This window comes from Scyliorhinus torazame, chromosome 12 (genome assembly GCF_047496885.1).
Source record: "Scyliorhinus torazame isolate Kashiwa2021f chromosome 12, sScyTor2.1, whole genome shotgun sequence".
Classification (NCBI taxonomy): domain Eukaryota; kingdom Metazoa; phylum Chordata; class Chondrichthyes; order Carcharhiniformes; family Scyliorhinidae; genus Scyliorhinus; species Scyliorhinus torazame.
In genome coordinates, this window is record NC_092718.1 from 150,179,575 (window position 1) to 150,202,157 (window position 22,583).

The window sequence follows — 22,583 nt, forward strand, 5'->3', positions numbered from 1 at the left end:
CTGAAACATGCGTCGCATACATTTTAATACCTAGGTTTTGCACAGAAATGGATCTCTCATTCACGCATACAAGCTGTCACTCATTTTTAAGAGGCGTATCGAGGGGTTCTAATTTACCTTTAGGAGTCTTCCTGACTGTGAAAGTGCCAAGACACCAAAGAGATTTCCAAATGCAGCATTCCTGATGAGTTGCTGGAATGACAAACACATGGAGTTATCCGAATGTTGCACTACCCAGTTACATAGTTTGTCTAAGACACTCTTGTATTTTGTTTCTTTTGTTCTTCCTTCTCTCTTCCTGTGCCTGTCCCTTGCTACTCAGGGGGTGGGTAATATTTGAGGCCAACTACATGTTTCTGCTGTCTAGTTCCAGACTTGCTCCAGTGCCTGCGACATGCAGATGAAAACAGCACAGGCAAAATTTACTTTTCCGCATGAACTTAGTGAACACACCATCAGCAATAATACTGGTCAGAGCAAGTATAGCCCACCCATACCAGATGCTCAAGTGTTACAACTGTTACCAGAAGAGAAGAGAATAGATACAGAATGTTTATCATTAGCCTACTTTCTCCAGCCTGGCCTGTTGGTCATTCTGACTCTGGGTCCTTAGTCTTTGTGCAGACCAAGGGCATACAGCAGTTCGGCCATTTTAATACAGTGCAGTACTTTGGAAACATGGAAGAATCCGTATTTGGGCAAATAACCATTTTTTTGTTGGTTCTTTAAAAAACTTTGTCACTGTTTTGTCTCAAGCACATATGCATTATAATGTTACTCCCCAATCTAGAAAATTCCAAAATCTAAGAAACACCTGGGTCCCAAACATTCCAGACTGGAGAGGTTGCAATGGTATAACAATAGGATACCAGGTCTCTGATTTATGTGAAGTTCTCAGCATGTTTGAAAACAGAACTGCACAATCACAATAAAATCGTGAGCACAAGTATAAAAAGATTCTAATTGACTGTAATACCACCCACAATTTCTGATTAGTGATTAGTTTGTCACTCCCCCAGAGTTTGCCCACGATTTACCAGCCAGAAGAGCACACAGGCAATCTGTCTTTGCTTATCACTCCACTGAGACAACTGCTCAGCATCAACGCAAGGGAAGAGGATCAAATACAATCCAACTTCATCACAGCAAAGCACTTCCAATGCACCAGTGCCATAGGCAGTCTGCCAATCAGCTTACGAAAGGCAGTGTGTCAGCCATAACCAACATGAGCAAATACAGAATCTCCCCCATGCTCAGTTTAAATTAATCTTGAACGTACAGTACATGGATGAAATCTACTTGTTATTGAACAGAGGAGTGAGGATTATTAAAAGTACAATGTGCTTGTTGAAGAATAACATTAAAACAAGATACCTCAGAAAACTAAAATCAATGCAATGAAGATGATAAAACAGCTTGCAATCTTACAGTGTAGGTGGCAACCACTGAACTCCTCATATCTGCTCTCCCTTGCCAACATCTCACTCGCCTCTTCCACTGTGACTATCAGCTTGCTTATCCAAAACCCAGTAGAGAATGAGAGAAATTTCCTCCACCCAGTAAATACCGGGAAGATCGATGCCATCATTTTTGGTCTCTGCTACAAACTCAGATTCCCAGCTACTGACTCCATCCCTCTTCCTGGCAACTGATGAAATCAAGCCAGTCTGTTGCAACCTTGGTGTCACATCTGACCCGAGATGAGCTTCTGACTGCATATTCATCCCATCAATAAGACTGTCTATTTTCACCTCCGTAATATCAGCTAGTTTTGTCTCTGTTGACTATTCCAACACACTCCTGACTGTTCTTCCACATTCTACCTCTGTAAGCTTGAGGTCATCCAAAACTCAACTGCTTGTGTCCTAATTCACAAGTCCCTTTGCCACTATTTTGTGTAAAACCAATTAAACTAAATCAAGCAAACTGAGGGAGCATTACCATATGCTCACCGCCTAACATTGACTCCCTGTCAAGCATCATTTTGATGATAACATTTTCATCCTCCACAGCCTCGCCCTCTTCCCATCTCTGTAGTCTCCTTCACCCTCACAAAACTCGGATATCCGTGCTCCTCTAATTCTGGCCATTTGTTCTTTCCCAATTATTACTGTTCCTCCATTGGTAGCTGTACCTTTAGTTGTCCATAGAATCAATACAGTGCAGAAGGAGGCTATTTGGCCCATCGGGTTTGCACCAACCCTCTGAAAGAGCACCCTCCTAAGGCCCACTCCCCGACCTATCCCCATAATCTCACATAACACTAAGGAACAATTTTGGCATGGCCAATCCACTGAACCGGCACATCTTTGGGCTGTGGGATATGTAACAACACTCCGGGCTAGTGTGCCGTCAATTCCAGCCCCACGTGCCCCGGAGTCACAACACAAGTGAATTGACCAATAATTCTTAGAAAAATATCCAAAACCTTTGGCCCTTGGCTGTTCAATAATCAGTCACCAGATTTGGAAATTTAAACACAATTACTGTGTATTTATAACAAGAACTATAATAAACTATGCAGCAGATACAGTTGGTTAACAATTAACTGATACCTAACCTTCACTTTAACTTACCCCCACCCTCTATGCACATGCAATTCAGACAAACACAGAGGGGTAGAAAGGAGAAAAAAATAAGCGAAAGCAAACAGAGCATTTGCTTCAGATGGTGGAGTTTAGCATACTTTTCTTCACAGTAAGCTTGCAGATTAAAGTCATTGATTTGTAGCCTGTAATGATCTTCTCTGTAGCTTTGTTCATTCAGGATCTCTGTGGCCTATAAATGCAGTGCTCACAACTTTCCTGAAGAGGCACTTTACTGCTCTTCAAACCTTTGCTTTCAGTTCGTGATTTATATTCAGGCCTCTGTATAGAATCATAGAAGTTTACAGCATTGAAACAGGCCCTTCGGCCCAACCAGTCCATGCCGCCCAGTTTTTACCATTAAGCTAGTCCCAGTTGCCCGCACTTGGCCCATAACCCTCTATATCCATGTAACTATCTAAATGCTTTTTAAAAGACACAATTGTACCCGCCTCTGCTACTACCTCTGGCAGCCCATTCCAGACACTCACTACCCTCTGAGTGAAGAAATTGCCCCTCTGGGCCCTTCTGAATCTCTCCCCTCTCACCTTAAACCTATGCCCTCTAGTTTTAGACTCCCCTACCTTTGGGAAAATATGTTGACTATCTACCTTATCTATGCCCCTCATTATTTTATAGACCTCTATAAGATCACCCCTAAGCCTCCTACGCTCCAGGGAAAAAAGTCCCAGTCTATCCAGCCTCTCCTTATAACTCAAACCATCAAGTCCCGGCAACATCCTAGTAAATCTTTTCTGCACTCTTTCTAGTTTAATAATATCCTTTCTATAATCGGGTGACCAGAACTGCACACAGTATTCCAAGTGTGGCCATACCAATGTCTTGTACAACTTCAACAAGACGTCCCAACTCCTGTATTCAATGTTCTGACCAATGAAACCAAGCATGCCGAATGCCTTCTTCACCACCCTGTCCACCTGCGACTCCACCTTCAAGGAGCTATGAACCTGTACTCCTAGATCTCTTTGTTCTATAACTCTCCCCAACGCCATACCATTAACGGAGTAGGTCCTGGCCTGATTCGATCTGCCAAAATGCATCACCTCACATTTATCTAAATTAAACTCCATCTGCCATTCGTCGGCCCACTGGCCTAATTGATCAAGATCCCGTTGCAATCCTAGATAACCTTCTTCACTATCCACTGTGCCACCAATCTTGGTGTCATCTGCAAACTTACTGTAGTTTCAGGAATACAACACTCACAGGCTTTATGGAGAGAAACATGGAGGAAAGACAGTGGATCTTCTCTCCAAGCTGCCAGGAGTCAGACTGAAACCTTCAGGTCTCTGAACAATCACACTGGGCTAAGATCCAATCACCACCCATTACCAGGCAAAGTACAGTCTTTTGGGCTAATTCACCCCCCCCCCATCAATCAAAGTGAGTCCCAGCATATTTCTTCCACTAGTGCCGGCAAGTCTGTATTTCCAGTTTAAACGAGCAAGTGATCTCTCAAACATCTGGATTCTTTTGTTTGAATTAAAGACGTCTGCTTGCCTTAAAGAAACATGCCCATTAATCATCCAACTGCAAAATAAACAAAAGGGGAAATAAGGGGAATAAACAGGAAGGAGCCTTAGAGGAAACCAGAGAACCTGGAGGAAACCCATGCAGATACGGGTAGAACGTGCAAACTCCATAGTCACTGAAGGCTGGGATTGAATCCGGGTCCCTGGCGTTGTGAGGCAGCAGTGCTAACCCCAAGGCTACATCTCTCCACCTCAGGTTCTTCTTTTAAGATGTTCCTTAAAACCTACCACTTTGACCAAGCTTTTGGTCACCTGACTTAATATCTCCTTATGTGCCTTGGTGTCATCCTCTGTTTTCTAATGCTTGTGTTTCATTACATTACAGGTGTGACATAAACACATGTTGTTCTTGAGGGGAAGCGCATAGCTAGAGAAACTAAGAAATTCAGAGCAAACCCAGAAGAAACGTCTTTACCCAAGCATGGTGAGAATGTGGAACTCACTACCACAGGGAGCTGTGGAGTGAATAGAACAAATGCAATTAAGGCAAAGCTAGAAAAGCATTGAAGGGAGAAGGTTACAGTTGGTTTAACCTCAATTGATACAATTAAGGTAGATTTAGATGAGGGATGAATGAAAGAGGTTAGAGTTGAGCATAAATTCCATCATGGACTGGATTGGCCGAACGGCCTGTTTCTGGGCTGTATAATCCAACAACATTTAAGCCTTTGACTCTTCTAATGTCTGAAATCAAGCATAACATGGTTAGTTCCATCTTTGTTCTAACTTTGAATCATAATACTTTCAAAACTGTTTCTAATCCCTCCAGCTAGTCCCAAAATCCTCACCAATAGTTTGCACTGGACATTGTTTACTGGCTCACTAAACAACACACATGTTCAAAGTAGCTCGTTGCTCTTCCCTCAGCTGGTCCTACGTGCTGTTGCTACTTCTAAGGCCAAGTAACATTCGGAATCAGGTATTAGCCACTCACCTTCTTTGTTCTTGTTACATCGTGCTTCATTTTAATCTGTTCCAGAACTGTCTGCAGGGGGATGTCTTCATTGTATTGCAGGAGCTGTCAGAAACAAAATTAGCAAAATGTCTCACAGGGATTGCATGATAGTTCAAAGCAGAAGAACGCAGACAGAGAGCAACTATTATTTGGATCACTGACTCTGGAGAACCCATTCTAGTGCACTGCAACGAATCACATCTATTGCTTCTTCAAGTGCATCCACACTCATTGTGTCACTTCAACCAGAAAAATGCCAAATTCAAATCCCTGCCTCTGATCTGCCTTGGAGTTTAGGTACTCTGGCAGCACGGTAGCACAGTGGGTAGCACTGTTGCTTCACAGCTCCAGGGTCCCAGGTTCGATTCCCAGCTTGGGTCACTGTCTGTGTGGAGTCTGCACGTTCTCCCAGTGTCTGCGTGGGTTTTTTCCAGATGCTCCAGTTTCCTCCAAGAAAGACGTGCTGTTAGGTAATTTGGATATTCTGAATTCTCCCTCAATGTACCCGAATATGCACCGGAATGTGGCGACTAGCAACAGTAACTTCATTGCAGTGTTAATGTAAGCCTACTTGTGACAATAAAGATCATTATTATTATTAGCCTGGCCTTTAAGCAGATTTCTCTTCAAGTCATGCGAATGACCTCCATGGGGAGAACCAGCATTTCTAACTCTGGTCATTAATCAATGACCCCTAGCAAGGAGCATTTAATATAGTGCCTTTAGTGTACAAAAATGTCCACAAGCATTTCACAGGAGTCTTAGCAAAAAGATTTGCACCACGTCAGAGGAGATACAAGAACAGGTGGCCAAAAGTTTGTTCAAAGAGGTAGGTCTTACGAAGCACTTCGAAGGAGGAGATAAAGGATCAGACAGGTTGAAAAGTAATTCCAGAACTCAGGACCGAAGTAGTCGAAGACACGGCCACTAATGCCAGAGCGATTAAAATTGGGGATCTGCAAGGGGCAAGAATTGAAAGAGCGTGGAGAACTTAAAGGGTTGTAGGTTAAAAGAGAAAACAGAGATAGGAAGTGGATAACACAGTGCAGGAAATTGAAAACATGGGTGAGAATTTTAAATTTGCGTCATTGCCACATTGAGAGTCCTGCTGGATGATCAGGACTTGATGCCAGTCGAGGCATGGGCAGCTGAGCTTTGGTTGGTTAATGGACGGTGGGGGCCAACCAAGAGAGCAGTTAAATAATCAAGCCCAGAAGAAACAAAGCTATGGATGAGGATTTAAGCAGCTGATAACCTGAGGCAGGCACCATCAGAAAATGGGGAAGAGTTCTTGATGATGGAGTAGATGTGATCAATAGGTCATCTCGGTGTCAAACATTACCGAGGTTACGGATGGTTCAGTTCAGCGTCCAACGGTGAGCAAGGTGGCGGGGCTTCAGTCTCCTGACATTTCATTGGGAGGACATTTCTACCCATTCTCCTTATTCTTTCATGAGATGTGGGGGTTGTTGGCTCGGCCATCATTTATTACCCATCCCTAATTGCCCTCAAGATGCTAGCGAAGAGGCATTTGGAACTGTGGCAGTCCCGTTGGTTTAAGTACACCCACAGTGCTGTTAGGAAGAGGGTTCCAGCGTTTTGACCCAGTGACAATGAAGGGACGGCGATATATTTCTAAGTCAGGATGGTGAGTGGGGCTTGGAGGGGAACTGACAGACGATGGTGCTCCCATGTACCGGCTGCCCTTGTCCTTCTGGGTACTGGAGGCTGGAGATTTGGATGGTGCTATCGAAGGAATCGTGGTCAGTTCCTGCAGTGCATCTTGTAGATGGTACAAGACTGCTGCGATGGTGCGTCAGTGCTAAAGGGCTTGGATGTTGGAGGTAGTGGACGGGGTGTCAAGTCAAGTGGACTGCTTCTTGAGTTGTTGGAGCTGCACTCAATCAGGCAAATCAATAGTGAAGATGGTGGACAAGCGTTGAAAAGTCAGGATCTGAATTACTCGTCACAGAATTCTCAGCCCCTGATCTGCTCGTGTAGCCACAGTATTTATTTATATATGGCTAGTCGAGTTCAGTTTCTGGTCAACGGTCACCCTGGCAGGACCCAAACCGAGTGTCAGTGAGACGGTAATTAAATGAGATAGAGAATTTGGTGAACTGGTGCAACGACAATAATCTCTCCCTCAATGTCAACAAAACGAAGGAGATTGTCATCGACTTCAGGAAGCGTAGTGGAGTATATGCCCCTGTCTACATCAATGAGAACGAAGTAGAAAGGGTCGAGAGCTTCAAGTTTTTAGGTGTACAGATCACCAACAGCCTGTCCTGGTCCCCATGCCGACACTATAATTAAGAAAGCCCACCAACGACTCTACTTTCTCAGAAGACTAAGGAAATTTGGCATGTCAGCTACAACCCTCACCAACTTCTACAGATGCACCATAGAAAGCATTCTTTCTGGTTGTATCACAGCTTGGTATGGTGCCTGCTCTGCCCAAGACCGCAGGAAACTACAAAAGGTTGTGAATGTAGCCCAGTCCATCACGCAAACCAACCTCCCATCAGAAAGGCAGCCAGCATAATTAAGGGCCCCACGCACCCCGGACATACTCTCTTCCACCTTCTTCCGTCAGGAAAAAGATACAAAAGTTTGAGGTCACGTACCAACCGACTCAAGAACAGCTTCTTCCCTACTGCCATCAGACTTTTGAATGGACCTCCCTCGTATTAAGTTGATCTTTTCTCTACACATTGCTGTAACTGTAACATTATATTCTGCAGTCTCTCCTTCCTTCCCTATGTACGGTATGCATTGTTTGTACAGCATGCAAGAAACAATACTTTTCACTGTATACTAATACACGTGACAATAATAAATCAAATCAAAAATGTAACTTGATAGCACTGCCGATGACACCTTCCATCACTTTTTTGATGCGGAGATGTCGGCTTTGGACTGGGCTAGGCACAGTAACACCAGGTTTATTTGGAGGTTCACCTGATGAAAGAGCTGCACTCCAAAAGCTAGTGATTCCAAATAAACCTGGTGTTGTAAGACTTAGCACTTTTTTGATGATAGACTGATGGGGCAGTCATTGGCTGTATTGAATTTGTCCTTTTTTCGGTCAGGACATACCGGAGCAATTTTTTGCGTTAACGGATAGATGCCACTATTGTAGCTGCACTAGAACTTAACTAAGGGCATGGCTCATTTTGGAGCACCAGTCTTCAAGACTATTGCTGGGATATTGTCAGGGTCTATAGCCTTTACAGCTTCCAGTCATTTCTTGATATCATGTGGAGCGAATTGAACAGGCTGAAGACTGGCATCTGTCCAGGAAAGAGCAGAGGGGACTCTGGGCACCATGTGAAGAGTTGGCTCAGCTAATAAGGCTCATAGAAGAATAATAGCCCAATGCAACACAAGCATCAGAAGGTTCAGGGCCCCAAGGGACTTTAAACAAGCAATTGGATTACAACCTTCTGGATCAGTTGCCAGCGGAGGAAAGTACTTAGTAACATAAAACACACATTTAGATTTGGAGACCAGAGGCCAAGTAAGTAAATGTACTGCAGTGCACAAAAATAGTAACTATAGTCCTCTGCTTCTAGCAGCGACAGGCATCTGTCACCATGTGGGAGGCCTCAACTCCTCTTGGATGAAACAATGTTTGTGACTCCAGGACCAGAATTCAACTAAACAACCAATAGTATCTCATGACTGTTAGTTGCAAAAGCCCAACTGTCTTGTCCGCTAGCAAAATCTCCATTAAATGCAGTTACTGACCTGTGCCAATGCCAAACTGAAGCCTGGTCGGGCTATTTCACGGGTTGCTGCTAGGCCATCAATTAGTCGCTTGATTGTATATCGTAGCTCATCCTCCTGGAAACAGAGTCAATGGTTATTAAATATTACTGTTTGGATGTGTGAACCTAATGGACTGTCTCCATGGGTACAACCTTCAGTAACAATTGCTTTTCCCACCTAGCCTTATCACCTCACATTCTGTACCAGCACCTTGAACACTGCCTTCCTTTCAACCCGATCTGTCCTCCTCCTCTCACACCCTACCTGTGGTACCACTCTCTCTGAGCCACACTCCTGCCATCCTATCTCTCTCCCCAGCTCCCTTTCCTCCCGCACCACCCCCATCCAGCTCTCTCTCAAATGCCCCGTTTCTCACCCAGTTCGCCCTCACCTGGCTGTCTGGCCTCTTCAGATAGTCCAACAGGCCCTTGATCCCCCTCAGCCGCACAGTCTGCTCGGGTTTGGCGATATCCCAAAAGAAGTCCAAGAACTGGCGGTTCTGCTGGAGGAGGTGGCTTTTTGGTTCCAGGCCCTGTTTTCTGTTCCGTTTGGTCTTTATCCCCGGGCTGGTGGTTACCACTGGGCCGCATTGCGGACTCGCGGTCCCCTCAGGGCCGGGCTCTGCCCCAGTCTCTGTCGGGGGCTCGGGTTCTGCCCCAGTATCTGTCGGAGGCTCGGGTTCTGCCCCAGTATCTGTCGGAGGCTCGGGTTCTGCCCCAGTCTCTGTCCGGGTCTCGGGCTCTGCCCCGGGCTCCATGCTGATCAGCGACTCACTCGCTGCGGCCATGCTGTCTGCGGGCCCTCACACAGGGGTCCTGATTACTGCAGCTTCCGTTTTCCTCCTGTTCAAATTGCTGAGGTATTATTTGTGGTGGCCGATGGCCTTTAATCAAAAGCTATTTATTATTAATGTATCGGCTGGCACAGAAATAAATCAGGCAGCGAATGCGGTGCCCGAGGCGGTAGGTTTTGGTCGAGGGACACCGCAGCAGGCACTGTGTAGGGCAGCCCTCGTTGCCATGGTACCCGGGGGCCTGGCGGCCGCTGCCTGTCTCGAGCAGGCTCCATGGCGGATTTCGACAGTTATGAGGAGCGGCAGCAGCAATACAGCAGCTTCGGGGGAGGCCGGGGGTAGGTACCCGGGCCCGGAAAACAGGGGAGAGAGCGCCTGAGGGAGCCAGACCTTTCTGTATCAACCCCACCAACGGTCTCTCACCTCATGCCTCATCCCCCGCCCCCCCCCCTTCTCACCCTCTCCCCTTCTCATCCTCCCCCCTCCCCCCCCCTTCTCATCCTCCCCCCCCCGTCTCATCCTCCCCCCCCGTCTCATCCTCTTTCCCCCCCCCCGTCTCATCCTCTCCCCCCCCCCGTCTCATCCTCTCCCCCCCCCGTCTCATCCTCCCCCCCCCCCGTCTCATCCTCCCCCCCCCCCCCGTCTCATCCTCCCCCCCCCCCCGTCTCATCCTCCCCCCCCCCCCCGTCTCATCCTCCCCCCCCCCCCCGTCTCATCCTCCCCCCCCCCCCGTCTCATCCTCCCCCCCCCCCCCCGTCTCATCCTCCCCCCCCCCCCCCGTCTCATCCTCCCCCCCCCCTGTCTCAGTCTCGTCACCCCCCCCCCCCGTCTCGTCACCCCCCGTCCCGTCTCGTCGCCGTCCCGTCTCGTCACCCCCCGTCCCGTCTCGTCACCCGCCGTCCCGTCTCGTCACCCTCACCCCCCGTCCCGTCTCGTCACCCTCACCCCCCGTCCCGTCTCGTCACCCTCACCCCCCGTCCCGTCTCGTCACCCTCACCCCCCGTCCCGTCTCGTCACCCTCACCCCCCGTCCCGTCTCGTCACCCTCACCTCCCGTCCCGTCTCGTCACCCTCACCCCCGTCCCGTCTCGTCACCCTCACCCCCCCGTCCCGTCTCGTCACCCTCACCCCCGTCCCGTCTCGTCACCCTCACCCCCCGTCCCGTCTCGTCACCCTCACCCCCCGTCCCGTCTCGTCACCCTCACCCCCCGTCCCGTCTCGTCACCCTCACCCCCCCGTCCCGTCTCGTCACCCTCACCCCCCGTCCCGTCTCGTCACCCTCACCCCCCGTCCCGTCTCGTCACCCTCACCCCCCGTCCCGTCTCGTCACCCTCACCCCCCGTCCCGTCTCGTCACCCTCACCCCCCGTCCCGTCTCGTCACCCTCACCCCCCGTCCCGTCTCGTCACCCTCACCCCCCGTCCCGTCTCGTCACCCTCACCCCCCGTCCCGTCTCGTCACCCTCACCCCCCGTCCCGTCTCGTCGCCCTCACCCCCCGTCCCGTCTCGTCGCCCTCACCCCCCGTCCCGTCTCGTCGCCCTCACCCCCCGTCCCGTCTCGTCACCCTCACCCCCCGTCCCGTCTCGTCACCCTCACCCCCCGGCCCGTCTCGTCACCCTCACCCCCCGGCCCGTCTCGTCACCCTCACCCCCCGGCCCGTCTCGTCACCCTCACCCCCCGGCCCGTCTCGTCACCCTCACCCCCCGTCTCGTCATCCTCACCCCCCGTCCCGTCTCGTCACCCTCACCCCCGTCCCGTCTCGTCACCCTCACCCCCCGTCCCGTCTCGTCACCCTCACCCCCCGTCCCGTCTCGTCACCCTCACCCCCCGTCTCATCCCCCCCCCCCGTCTCATCCTCCCCCCCCCGTCTCATCCTCTTCCCCCCCCCCGTCTCATCCTCTCCCCCCCCCGTCTCATCCTCTTCCCCCCCCCGTCTCATCCTCCCCCCCCCCCGTCTCATCCTCCCCCCCCCCCCGTCTCATCCTCCCCCCCCCCCGTCTCATCCTCCCCCCCCCCCCCGTCTCATCCTCCCCCCCCCCCCCGTCTCATCCTCCCCCCCCCCCCGTCTCATCCTCCCCCCCCCCCCCGTCTCATCCTCGCCCCCCCCCCGTCTCATCCTCCCCCCCCCCCCCGTCTCATCCTCCCCCCCCCCCGTCTCATCCCCCCCCCCCCCCCCGTCTCATCCCCCCCCCCCCCCCGTCTCATCCCCCCCCCCCCCGTCTCGTCCCCCCCCCCCCGTCTCGTCACCCCCCGTCCCGTCTCGTCACCCCCGTCCCGTCTCGTCACCCCCCGTCCCGTCTCGTCACCCCCCGTCCCGTCTCGTCACCCCCCGTCCCGTCTCGTCACCCCCCGTCCCGTCTCGTCACCCCCCCGTCCCGTCTCGTCACCCCCCGTCCCCTCTCGTCACCCCCCGTCCCGTCTCGTCACCCCCCCCCCCCGTCTCGTCCCCCCCCCCCCCCCCCCCCCCCCGTCTCGTCACCCCCCGTCCCGTCTCGTCACCCCTGTCCCGTCTCGTCACCCCCCTGTCCCGTCTCGTCACCCCCCGTCCCGTCTCGTCACCCCCCGTCCCGTCTCGTCACCCCCCGTCCCGTCTCGTCACCCCCCGTCCCGTCTCGTCACCCCCCGTCCCGTCTCGTCACCCCCCGTCCCGTCTCGTCACCCCCCGTCTCGTCACCCCCCGTCCCGTCTCGTCACCCCCCGTCCCGTCTCATCACCCCCCGTCCCGTCTCATCACCCCCCCCCCCCCCCGTCTCAACAATCCCCCCCCGTCTCATCAATCCCCCCCCGTCTCATCAATCCTCCCCGTCTCATCAATCCCCCCCGTCTCATCAATCCCCCCCCGTCTCATCAATCCCCCCCCGTCTCATCAATCCCCCCCCGTCTCATCAATCCCCCCCCGTCTCATCAATCCCCCCCCGTCTCATCAATCCCCCCCCGTCTCATCAATCCCCCCCCGTCTCATCAATCCCCCCCCGTCTCATCAATCCCCCCCCGTCTCATCAATCCCCCCCCGTCTCATCAATCCCCCCCCGTCTCATCAATCCCCCCCCGTCTCATCAATCCCCCCCCGTCTCATCAATCCCCCCCCGTCTCATCAATCCCCCCCCGTCTCATCAATCCCCCCCCGTCTCATCAATCCCCCCCCGTCTCATCAATCCCCCCCCGTCTCATCAATCCCCCCCCGTCTCATCAATCCCCCCCCGTCTCATCAATCCCCCCCCGTCTCATCAATCCCCCCCCGTCTCATCAATCCCCCCCCGTCTCATCAATCCCCCCCCGTCTCATCAATCCCCCCCCGTCTCATCAATCCCCCCCCGTCTCATCAATCCCCCCCCGTCTCATCAATCCCCCCCCGTCTCATCAATCCCCCCCCGTCTCATCAATCCCCCCCCGTCTCATCAATCCCCCCCCGTCTCATCAATCCCCCCCCGTCTCATCAATCCCCCCCCGTCTCATCAATCCCCCCCCCGTCTCATCACCCCCCCCGTCTCATCACTCCCCCCCCCCCCCCCCCCGACTCATCGCCCCCCCGACTCATCGCCCCCCCGACTCATCGCCCCCCCGACTCATCGCCCCCCCGACTCATCGCCCCCCCGACTCATCGCCCCCCCGACTCATCGCCCCCCCGACTCATCGCCCCCCCGACTCATCGCCCCCCCGACTCATCGCCCCCCCGACTCATCGCCCCCCCGACTCATCGCCCCCCCGACTCATCGCCCCCCCGACTCATCGCCCCCCCGACTCATCGCCCCCCCGACTCATCGCCCCCCCGACTCATCGCCCCCCCGTCTCATCACCCCCCCCCCGTCTCATCACCCCCCCCCCGTCTCATCACCCCCCCCCCCGTCTCATCACCCCCCCGTCTCATCACCCCCCCGTCTCATCACCCCCCCCCCCCCCCACCGTCTCATCAATCCCCGCCCGTCTCATCAATCCCCCCCCCGTCTCAACAATCCCCCCCCGTCTCAACAATCCCCCCCCGTCTCAACAATCCCCCCCCGTCTCATCACCCCCCCCCCCGTCTCATCACCCCCCCCCCGTCTCATCACCCCCCCCCCGTCTCATCACCCCCCCCCCGTCTCATCACCCCCCCCGTCTCATCACACCCACCCCGTCTCATCACCCCCCCCCCCCCGTCTCAACAACCCCCCCCCCGTCTCAACAACCCCCCCCCCCCGTCTCATCAATCCCCCCCCGTCTCATCAACCCCCCCCCCCGTCTCATCAACCCCCCCCCCATCTCATCAACCCCCCCCCCCCCCCCCACCGTCTCATCAATCCCCGCCCGTCTCATCAATCCCCCCCCCGTCTCAACAATCCCCCCCCGTCTCAACAATCCCCCCCCGTCTCAACAATCCCCCCCCGTCTCAACAATCCCCCCCCGTCTCAACAATCCCCCCCCGTCTCAACAATCCCCCCCCGTCTCAACAATCCCCCCCCGTCTCAACAATCCCCCCCCGTCTCAACAATCCCCCCCCGTCTCAACAATCCCCCCCCCGTCTCAACAATCCCCCCCCCGTCTCAACAATCCCCCCCCCGTCTCAACAATCCCCCCCCCGTCTCAACAATCCCCCCCCCGTCTCAACAATCCCCCCCCGTCTCAACAATCCCCCCCCGTCTCAACAATCCCCCCCCGTCTCAACAATCCCCCCCCGTCTCAACAATCCCCCCCCGTCTCAACAATCCCCCCCCGTCTCAACAATCCCCCCCCGTCTCAACAATCCCCCCCCGTCTCAACAATCCCCCCCCGTCTCAACAATCCCCCCCCGTCTCAACAATCCCCCCCCGTCTCATCACCCCCCCGTCTCATCACCCCCCCGTCTCATCACCCCCCCGTCTCATCACCCCCCCGTCTCATCACCCCCCCGTCTCATCACCCCCCGTCTCATCACCCCCCCGTCTCATCACCCCCCCGTCTCATCACCCCCCCGTCTCATCACCCCCCCCGTCTCATCACCCCCCCGTCTCATCACCCCCCCGTCTCATCACCCCCCCGTCTCATCACCCCCCCGTCTCATCACCCCCCCGTCTCATCACCCCCCCGTCTCATCACCCCCCCCGTCTCATCACCCCCCCCGTCTCATCACCCCCCCCGTCTCATCACCCCCCCGTCTCATCACCCCCCCGTCTCATCACCCCCCCGTCTCATCACCCCCCCGTCTCATCACCCCCCCGTCTCATCACCCCCCCGTCTCATCACCCCCCCGTCTCATCACCCCCCCGTCTCATCACCCCCCCCGTCTCATCACCCCCCCGTCTCATCACCCCCCCGTCTCATCACCCCCCCGTCTCATCACCCCCCCGTCTCATCACCCCCCCGTCTCATCACCCCCCCGTCTCATCACCCCCCCGTCTCATCCCCCCCCCGTCTCATCCCCCCCCCGTCTCATCCCCCCCCCGTCTCATCCCCCCCCCGTCTCATCCCCCCCCGTCTCATCCACCCCCGTCTCATCCCCCCCCCGTCTCATCACCCCCCCGTCTCATCACCCCGCCCCGCCCCCCCGTCTCACCAACCCCCCCCCGTCTCACCAACCCCACCCCCCCCGTCTCAACTACCTCCCCCCCCCCCCCCCCCCGTCTCATCCCCCCCCCGTCTCATCCCCCCCCCGTCTCATCCCCCCCCTGTCTCATCCCCCCCCCGTCTCATCCCCCCCCGTCTCATCCCCCCCCCGTCTCATCCCCCCCCCGTCTCATCCCCCCCCCGTCTCATCCCCCCCCCGTCTCATCACCCCGCCCCGCCCCCCCGTCTCACCAACCCCCCCCCCGTCTCACCAACCCCCCCCCCCCCGTCTCAACTACCTCCCCCCCCCCCCGTCTCAACACCCCCCCCCCGTCTCAACACCCCCCCCCCGTCTCAACACCCCCCCCCCGTCTCAACACCCCCCCCCCGTCTCAACACCCCCCCCCGTCTCAACACCCCCCCCCCGTCTCAACACCCCCCCCCGTCTCAACACCCCCCCCGTCTCAACACCCCCCCCGTCTCAACACCCCCCCCCGTCTCAACACCCCCCCCCCCGTCTCAACACCCCCCCCCCGTCTCAACACCCCCCCCCCCCCCGTCTCAACACCCCCCCCCCCGTCTCAACACCCCCCCCCGACTCAATACCCCCCCCCGTCTCAATACCCCCCCCCGTCTCAATACCCCCCCCCCCGTCTCAATACCCCCCCCCCCCGTCTCAATACCCCCCCACCCGTCTCAACACCCCCCCCGTCTCAACACCCCCCCCCCGTCTCAACACCCCCCCCCCGTCTCATCACCCCCCCCGTCTCATCACCCCCCCCGTCTCATCACCCCCCCCGTCTCATCACCCCCCCCGTCTCATCACCCCCCCCCGTCTCATCACCCCCCCGTCTCATCACCCCCCCGTCTCATCACCCCCCCGTCTCATCACCCCCCCGTCTCATCACCCCCCCGTCTCATCACCCCCCCCGTCTCATCACCCCCCCCGTCTCAACACCCCCCCCCCCCGTCTCATCACCCCCCCCCCCCGTCTCATCACCCCCTCCCCCGTCTCATCACCCCCCCCCGTCTCATCACCCCCCCCCCGTCTCATCACCCCCCCCCCCGTCTCATCACCCCCCCCCAGTCTCATCACCCCCCCCGTCTCATCACCCCCCGTCTCATCACCCCACCCCCGTCTCATCACCCCACCCCGTCTCATCACCCCACCCCCCGTCTCATCACCCCCCCCCCGTCTCATCACCCCCCCCCCCCCGTCTCATCACCCCCGTCTCATCACCCCCGTCTCATCACCCCCCGTCTCATCACCCCCCGTCTCATCACCCCCCCCCGTCTCATCACCCCCCCCGTCTCATCACCCCCCCCCCGTCTCATCACCCCCCCCCGTCTCATCACCCCCCCCCGTCTCATCACCCCCCCCCCCGTCTCATCACCCCCCCCCCCCCGTCTCATCACCCCCCCGTCTCATCACCCCCCCGTCTCATCACCCCCCCCGTCTCATCACCCCCCCCCCGTCTCATCACCCCCCCCGTCTCATCACCCCCCCCGTCTCATCACCCCCCCCGTCTCATCACCCCCCCCGTCTCATCACCCCCCCCGTCTCATCACCCCCCCCGTCTCATCACCCCCCCCGTCTCAGCACCCCCCCCGTCTCAGCACCCCCCCCGTCTCAGCAGCCCCCCCGTCTCATCACCCCCCCCCCGTCTCATCACCCCCCCGTCTCATCACCCCCCCGTCTCATCACCCCCCCGTCTCATCACCCCCCCCGTCTCATCACCCCCCCCGTCTCATCACCCCCCCCCCCGTCTCATCACCCCCCCCCGTCTCATCACCCCCGTCTCATCACCCCCCGTCTCATCACCCCCCGTCTCATCACCCCCCGTCTCATCACCCCCCCGTCTCATCACCCCCCCGTCTCATCACCCCCCCGTCTCATCACCCCCCGTCTCATCACCCCCCGTCTCATCACCCCCCGTCTCATCACCCCCCGTCTCATCACCCCCCGTCTCATCACCCCCCGTCTCATCACCCCCGTCTCATCACCCCCCGTCTCATCACCCCCCGTCTCATCACCCCCCGTCTCATCACCCCCCGTCTCATCACCCCCCGTCTCATCACCCCCCGTCTCATCACCCCCCCGTCTCATCACCCCCCCCGTCTCATCACCCCCCCCGTCTCATCACCCCCCCCCGTCTCATCACCCCCCCCGTCTCATCACCCCCCCCGTCTCATCACCCCCCCCGTCTCATCACCCCCCCCGTCTCATCACCCCCCCCGTCTCATCACCCCCCCCGTCTCATCACCCCCCCCGTCTCATCACCCCCCCCGTCTCATCACCCCCCCCGTCTCATCACCCCCCCCGTCTCATCACCCCCCCCGTCTCATCACCCCCCCCGTCTCATCACCCCCCCCGTCTCATCACCCCCCCCGTCTCATCACCCCCCCCGTCTCATCACCCCCCCCCGTCTCATCACCCCCCCCCGTCTCATCACCCCCCCCCCGTCTCATCACCCCCCCCCGTCTCATCACCCCCCCCCGTCTCATCACCCCCCCCCCGTCTCATCACCCCCCCCCCGTCTCATCACCCCCCCCCCGTCTCATCACCCCCCCGTCTCATCACCCCCCCGTCTCATCACCCCCCCCGTCTCATCACCCCCCCCCCGTCTCATCACCCCCCCCCGTCTCATCACCCCCCCCCGTCTCATCACCCCCCCCCGTCTCATCACCCCCCCCGTCTCATCACCCCCCCCGTCTCATCACCCCCCCCGTCTCATCACCCCCCCCGTCTCATCACCCCCCCCGTCTCATCACCCCCCCCGTCTCATCACCCCCCCCGTCTCATCACCCCCCCCGTCTCATCACCCCCCCCGTCTCATCACCCCCCCCGTCTCATCACCCCCCCCGTCTCATCACCCCCCCCGTCTCAGCACCCCCCCCGTCTCAGCAGCCCCCCCGTCTCATCACCCCCCCCCCGTCTCATCACCCCCCCCGTCTCATCACCCCCCCCGTCTCATCACCCCCCCCCCCGTCTCATCACCCCCCCCCGTCTCATCACCCCCCCCGTCTCATCACCCCCCCCCGTCTCATCACCCCACCGTCTCATCACCCCCCCCGTCTCATCACCCCCCCCGTCTCATCACCCCCCCCGTCTCATCACCCCCCCCGTCTCATCACCCCCCCCCCGTCTCATCACCCCCCCCCGTCTCACCCCCCCCCCCGTCTCATCACCCCCCCCGTCCCCCCGTCTCATCACCCCCCCCCCGTCTCAACAACCTCCCCCCCCCCCCCGTCTCAACAACCTCCCCCCCCCCCCCCCGTCTCAACAACCTCCCCCCCCCCCGTCTCAACAGCCCCCCCCCGTCTCAACAGCCCCCCCCCGTCTCAACACCCCCCCCCCCGTCTCAACACCCCCCCCCCGTCTCAACACCCCCCCCCCGTCTCAACACCCCCCCCCCGTCTCAACACCCCCCCCCCGTCTCAACACCCCCCCCCCCGTCTCAACACCCCCCCCGTCTCAACACCCCCCCCGTCTCAACAACCGCCCCCCCGTCTCATCACCCCCCCATCTCATCACCCCCCCCCGTCTCATCACTCCCCCCCCGTCTCATCACCCCCCCCGTCTCATCACCCCCCCCCCGTCTCAACAACATCCCCCCCCCCCCCGTCTCAACAACCTCCCCCCCCCGTCTCAACAACCTCCCCCCCCCCCCCCGTCTCAACAACCTCCCCCCCCCCCCCCGTCTCAACAACCTCCCCCCCCCCCCCCCCGTCTCAACACCCCCCCCCCCGTCTCAACACCCCCCCCCCCCGTCTCAACACCCCCCCCCCCGTCTCAACACCCCCCCCCCCCGTCTCAACACCCCCCCCCCGTCTCAACACCCCCCCCCCGTCTCAACACCCCCCCCCCGTCTCAACACCCCCCCCCCCCGTCTCAACACCCCCCCCCCCCCGTCTCAACACCCCCCCCCGTCTCAACACCCCCCCCCGTCTCACCCCCCCCCCCGTCTCAACACCCCCCCCCGTCTCAACACCCCCCCCCCGTCTCAACACCCCCCCCCTGTCTCATCACCCCCCCTGTCTCATCACCCCCCCTGTCTCATCACCCCCCCTGTCTCATCACCCCCCCTGTCTCATCACCCCCCCGTCTCATCACCCCCCCCCCCACCGTCTCATCACCCCCCCCCCACCGTCTCATCACCCCCCCACTGTCTCATCACCCCCCCCCACTGTCTCATCACCCCCCCCACCGTCTCATCACCCCCCCCCCACCGTCTCATCACCCCCCCCGTCTCATCAACCCCCCCCCCGTCTCATCACACCCCCCGTCTCATCACCCCCCCGCCTCATCACCCCCCCCCCGTCTCATCACCCCCCCCCCCGTCTCATCACCCCCCCCCCCGTCTCATCACCCCCCCCGTCTCATCACCCCCCCCCCGTCTCATCACCCCCCCCCCGTCTCATCACCCCCCCCGTCTCATCACCCCCCCCCCGTCTCATCACCCCCCTCCCCCGTCTCATCACCCCCCCCCGTCTCATCACCCCCCCCCCGTCTCATCACCCCCCCCCCGTCTCATCACCCCCCCCCGTCTCATCACCCACCCCGTCTCATCACCCCCCCCCGTCTCATCACCCCCCCCGTCTCATCACCCCCCCCGTCTCATCACCCCCCCCCCCGTCTCATCACCCCCCCCGTCTCATCACCCCCACCCCCCCGTCTCATCACCCCCCCCCCTTCTCATCACCCCCCCCCCGTCTCATCACCCCCCCCGTCTCATCACCCCCCCCCCCCCATCACCCCCCCCCCGTCTCATCACCCCCCCCCGTCTCATCACCCCCCCCGTCTCATCACCCCCCCCCGTCTCATCACCCCCCCCCGTCTCATCACCCCCCCCCGTCTCATCACCCCCCCCCGTCTCATCACCCCCCCCCCGTCTCATCACCCCCCCCCCCGTCTCATCACCCCCCCCCCGTCTCATCACCCCCCCCCGTCTCATCACCCCCCCCCCGTCTCATCACCCCCCCCCCCGTCTCATCACACCCACCCCGTCTCATCACGCCCCCCCCCCCCCGTCTCAACAACCCCCCCCCCGTCTCATCAATCCCCCCCCGTCTCATCAACCCCCCCGTCTCATCAACCCCCCCCCCCATCTCATCAACCCCCCCCCCCCACCGTCTCATCAATCCCCGCCCGTCTCATCAATCCCCCCCGTCTCAACAATCCCCCCCCGTCTCATCAATCCCCCCCCCGTCTCATCAACCCCCCCGTCTCATCAACCCCCCCCCCATCTCATCAACCCCCCCCCCCCCCCCCACCGTCTCATCAATCCCCGCCCGTCTCATCAATCCCCCCCGTCTCAACAATCCCCCCCCGTCTCAACAACCCCCCCCCCCGTCTCATCAATCCCCCCCCGTCTCATCAATCCCTCCCCCGTCTCATCAACCCCCCCGTCTCATCAACCCAACCCCCCCAACCCCCCCCCCGTCATCAATCCCCGCCCCGTCTCATCAATCCCCCCCCGTCTCAACAATCCCCCCCCGTCATCAACCCCCCGTCATCAACCCCCCCCCCCATCTCATCAACCCCCCCCCCCCCCACCGTCTCATCAATCCCCGCCCGTCTCATCAATCCCCCCCGTCTCAACAATCCCCCCCCCGTCTCATCAATCCCCCCCCCCGTCTCATCACCCCCCCGTCTCATCACCCCCCCCCCATCTCATCATCACCCCCCCCCCCCCCACCGTCTCATCAATCCCCGCCCGTCTCATCACCCCCCCCGTCTCATCACCCCCCCCCCCGTCTCATCACCCCCCCCCGTCTCATCACCCCCCCCGTCTCATCACCCCCCCCCGTCTCATCACCCCCCCCCCCTTCTCATCACCCCCCCCCCGTCTCATCACCCCCCCGTCTCATCACCCCCCCGTCTCATCACCCCCCCGTCTCATCACCCCCCCGTCTCATCACCCCCCCGTCTCATCACCCCCCCGTCTCATCACCCCCCCGTCTCATCACCCCCCCGTCTCATCACCCCCCCGTCTCATCACCCCCCCGTCTCACCACCCCCCCGTCTCATCACCCCCCCCGTCTCATCACCCCCCCGTCTCATCACCCCCCCGTCTCATCACCCCCCCGTCTCATCACCCCCCGTCTCATCACCCCCCCGTCTCATCACCCCCCCGTCTCATCACCCCCCCGTCTCATCACCCCCCCGTCTCATCACCCCCCCGTCTCATCACCCCCCCGTCTCATCACCCCCCCGTCTCATCACCCCCCCGTCTCATCACCCCCCCGTCTCATCCCCCCCCCGTCTCATCACCCCCCCGTCTCATCACCCCCCCGTCTCATCACCCCCCCGTCTCATCACCCCCCCGTCTCATCACCCCCCCGTCTCATCACCCCCCCGTCTCATCACCCCCCCGTCTCATCACCCCCCCCGTCTCATCACCCCCCCGTCTCATCACCCCCCGTCTCATCACCCCCCCGTCTCATCACCCCCCCGTCTCATCACCCCCCCGTCTCATCACCCCCCCGTCTCATCACCCCCCCGTCTCATCACCCCCCCGTCTCATCACCCCCCGTCTCATCACCCCCCCGTCTCATCACCCCCCCGTCTCATCACCCCCCCGTCTCATCACCCCCCGTCTCATCACCCCCCCGTCTCATCACCCCCCCGTCTCATCACCCCCCCGTCTCATCACCCCCCGTCATCCGTCTCATCACCCCCCCGTCTCATCACCCCCCGTCTCATCACCCCCCCGTCTCATCACCCCCCCGTCTCATCACCCCCCCGTCTCATCACCCCCCCGTCTCATCACCCCCCCCGTCTCATCACCCCCCCGTCTCATCACCCCCCCGTCTCATCACCCCCCCGTCTCATCACCCCCCCGTCTCATCACCCCCCGTCTCATCACCCCCCGTCTCATCACCCCCCGTCTCATCACCCCCCCGTCTCATCACCCCCCCGTCTCATCACCCCCCCGTCTCATCACCCCCCCGTCTCATCACCCCCCCGTCTCATCACCCCCCGTCTCATCAGCCCCCCGTCTCATCAGCCCCCGTCTCATCAGCCCCCGTCTCATCAGCCCCCCCGTCTCATCAGCCCCCGTCTCATCAGCCCCCGTCTCATCAGCCCCCCGTCTCATCACCCCCCCGTCTCATCACCCCCCCGTCTCATCACCCCCCCGTCTCATCACCCCCCCGTCTCATCACCCCCCCGTCTCATCACCCCCCCGTCTCATCACCCCCCCGTCTCATCACCCCCCCCCGTCTCATCACCCCCCCGTCTCATCACCCCCCCGTCTCATCACCCCCCCGTCTCATCACCCCCCCGTCTCATCACCCCCCCCGTCTCATCACCCCCCCGTCTCATCACCCCCCCGTCTCATCACCCCCCCGTCTCATCACCCCCCCCGTCTCATCACCCCCCCGTCTCATCACCCCCCCGTCTCATCACCCCCCCGTCTCATCACC

The 22,583-nt window shown here is 59.5% G+C and overlaps 2 protein-coding genes across 11 annotated transcripts in view; one reads left to right on the forward strand and one right to left on the reverse strand.

The window, feature by feature from the left end:
* Positions 1-9,685, reverse strand: part of mybbp1a (MYB binding protein (P160) 1a) — a 134,607-nt gene extending 124,922 nt beyond the window's left edge. Inside the window, exons 1-5 of one of the 2 annotated variants that reach the window (XM_072469173.1) lie at positions 9,537-9,682; positions 9,256-9,506; positions 8,844-8,939; positions 5,073-5,156; positions 118-192 (exon numbers count right to left, since the gene is read on the reverse strand). In XM_072469173.1, coding sequence (XP_072325274.1) covers positions 118-192; positions 5,073-5,156; positions 8,844-8,939; positions 9,256-9,506; positions 9,537-9,651 — 621 coding nt within the window. In that variant the 5' untranslated portion in view covers positions 9,652-9,682. Of the gene's footprint in view, positions 1-117; positions 193-5,072; positions 5,157-8,843; positions 8,940-9,255 lie in introns of both variants that reach the window. The other variant, XM_072469172.1, reaches the window with a different exon arrangement.
* A 191-nt stretch (positions 9,686-9,876) lies between these two features.
* The window catches only part of eif4h (eukaryotic translation initiation factor 4h), a 255,384-nt gene continuing 242,677 nt past the window's right edge, over positions 9,877-22,583 (forward strand). For 4 of the 9 annotated variants that reach the window (XM_072469176.1, XM_072469177.1, XM_072469184.1 and 1 more), the window contains exon 1: positions 9,877-9,995. Coding sequence is in view for 2 of the 9 variants with exons in the window: in XM_072469182.1 (XP_072325283.1) it covers positions 9,931-9,995 (65 nt within the window). In the remaining 7 variants the exon portion in view is untranslated. The remainder of the gene's footprint in view (positions 9,996-22,583) is intronic. The other 5 variants (XM_072469175.1, XM_072469182.1, XM_072469183.1 and 2 more) reach the window with 4 other exon arrangements.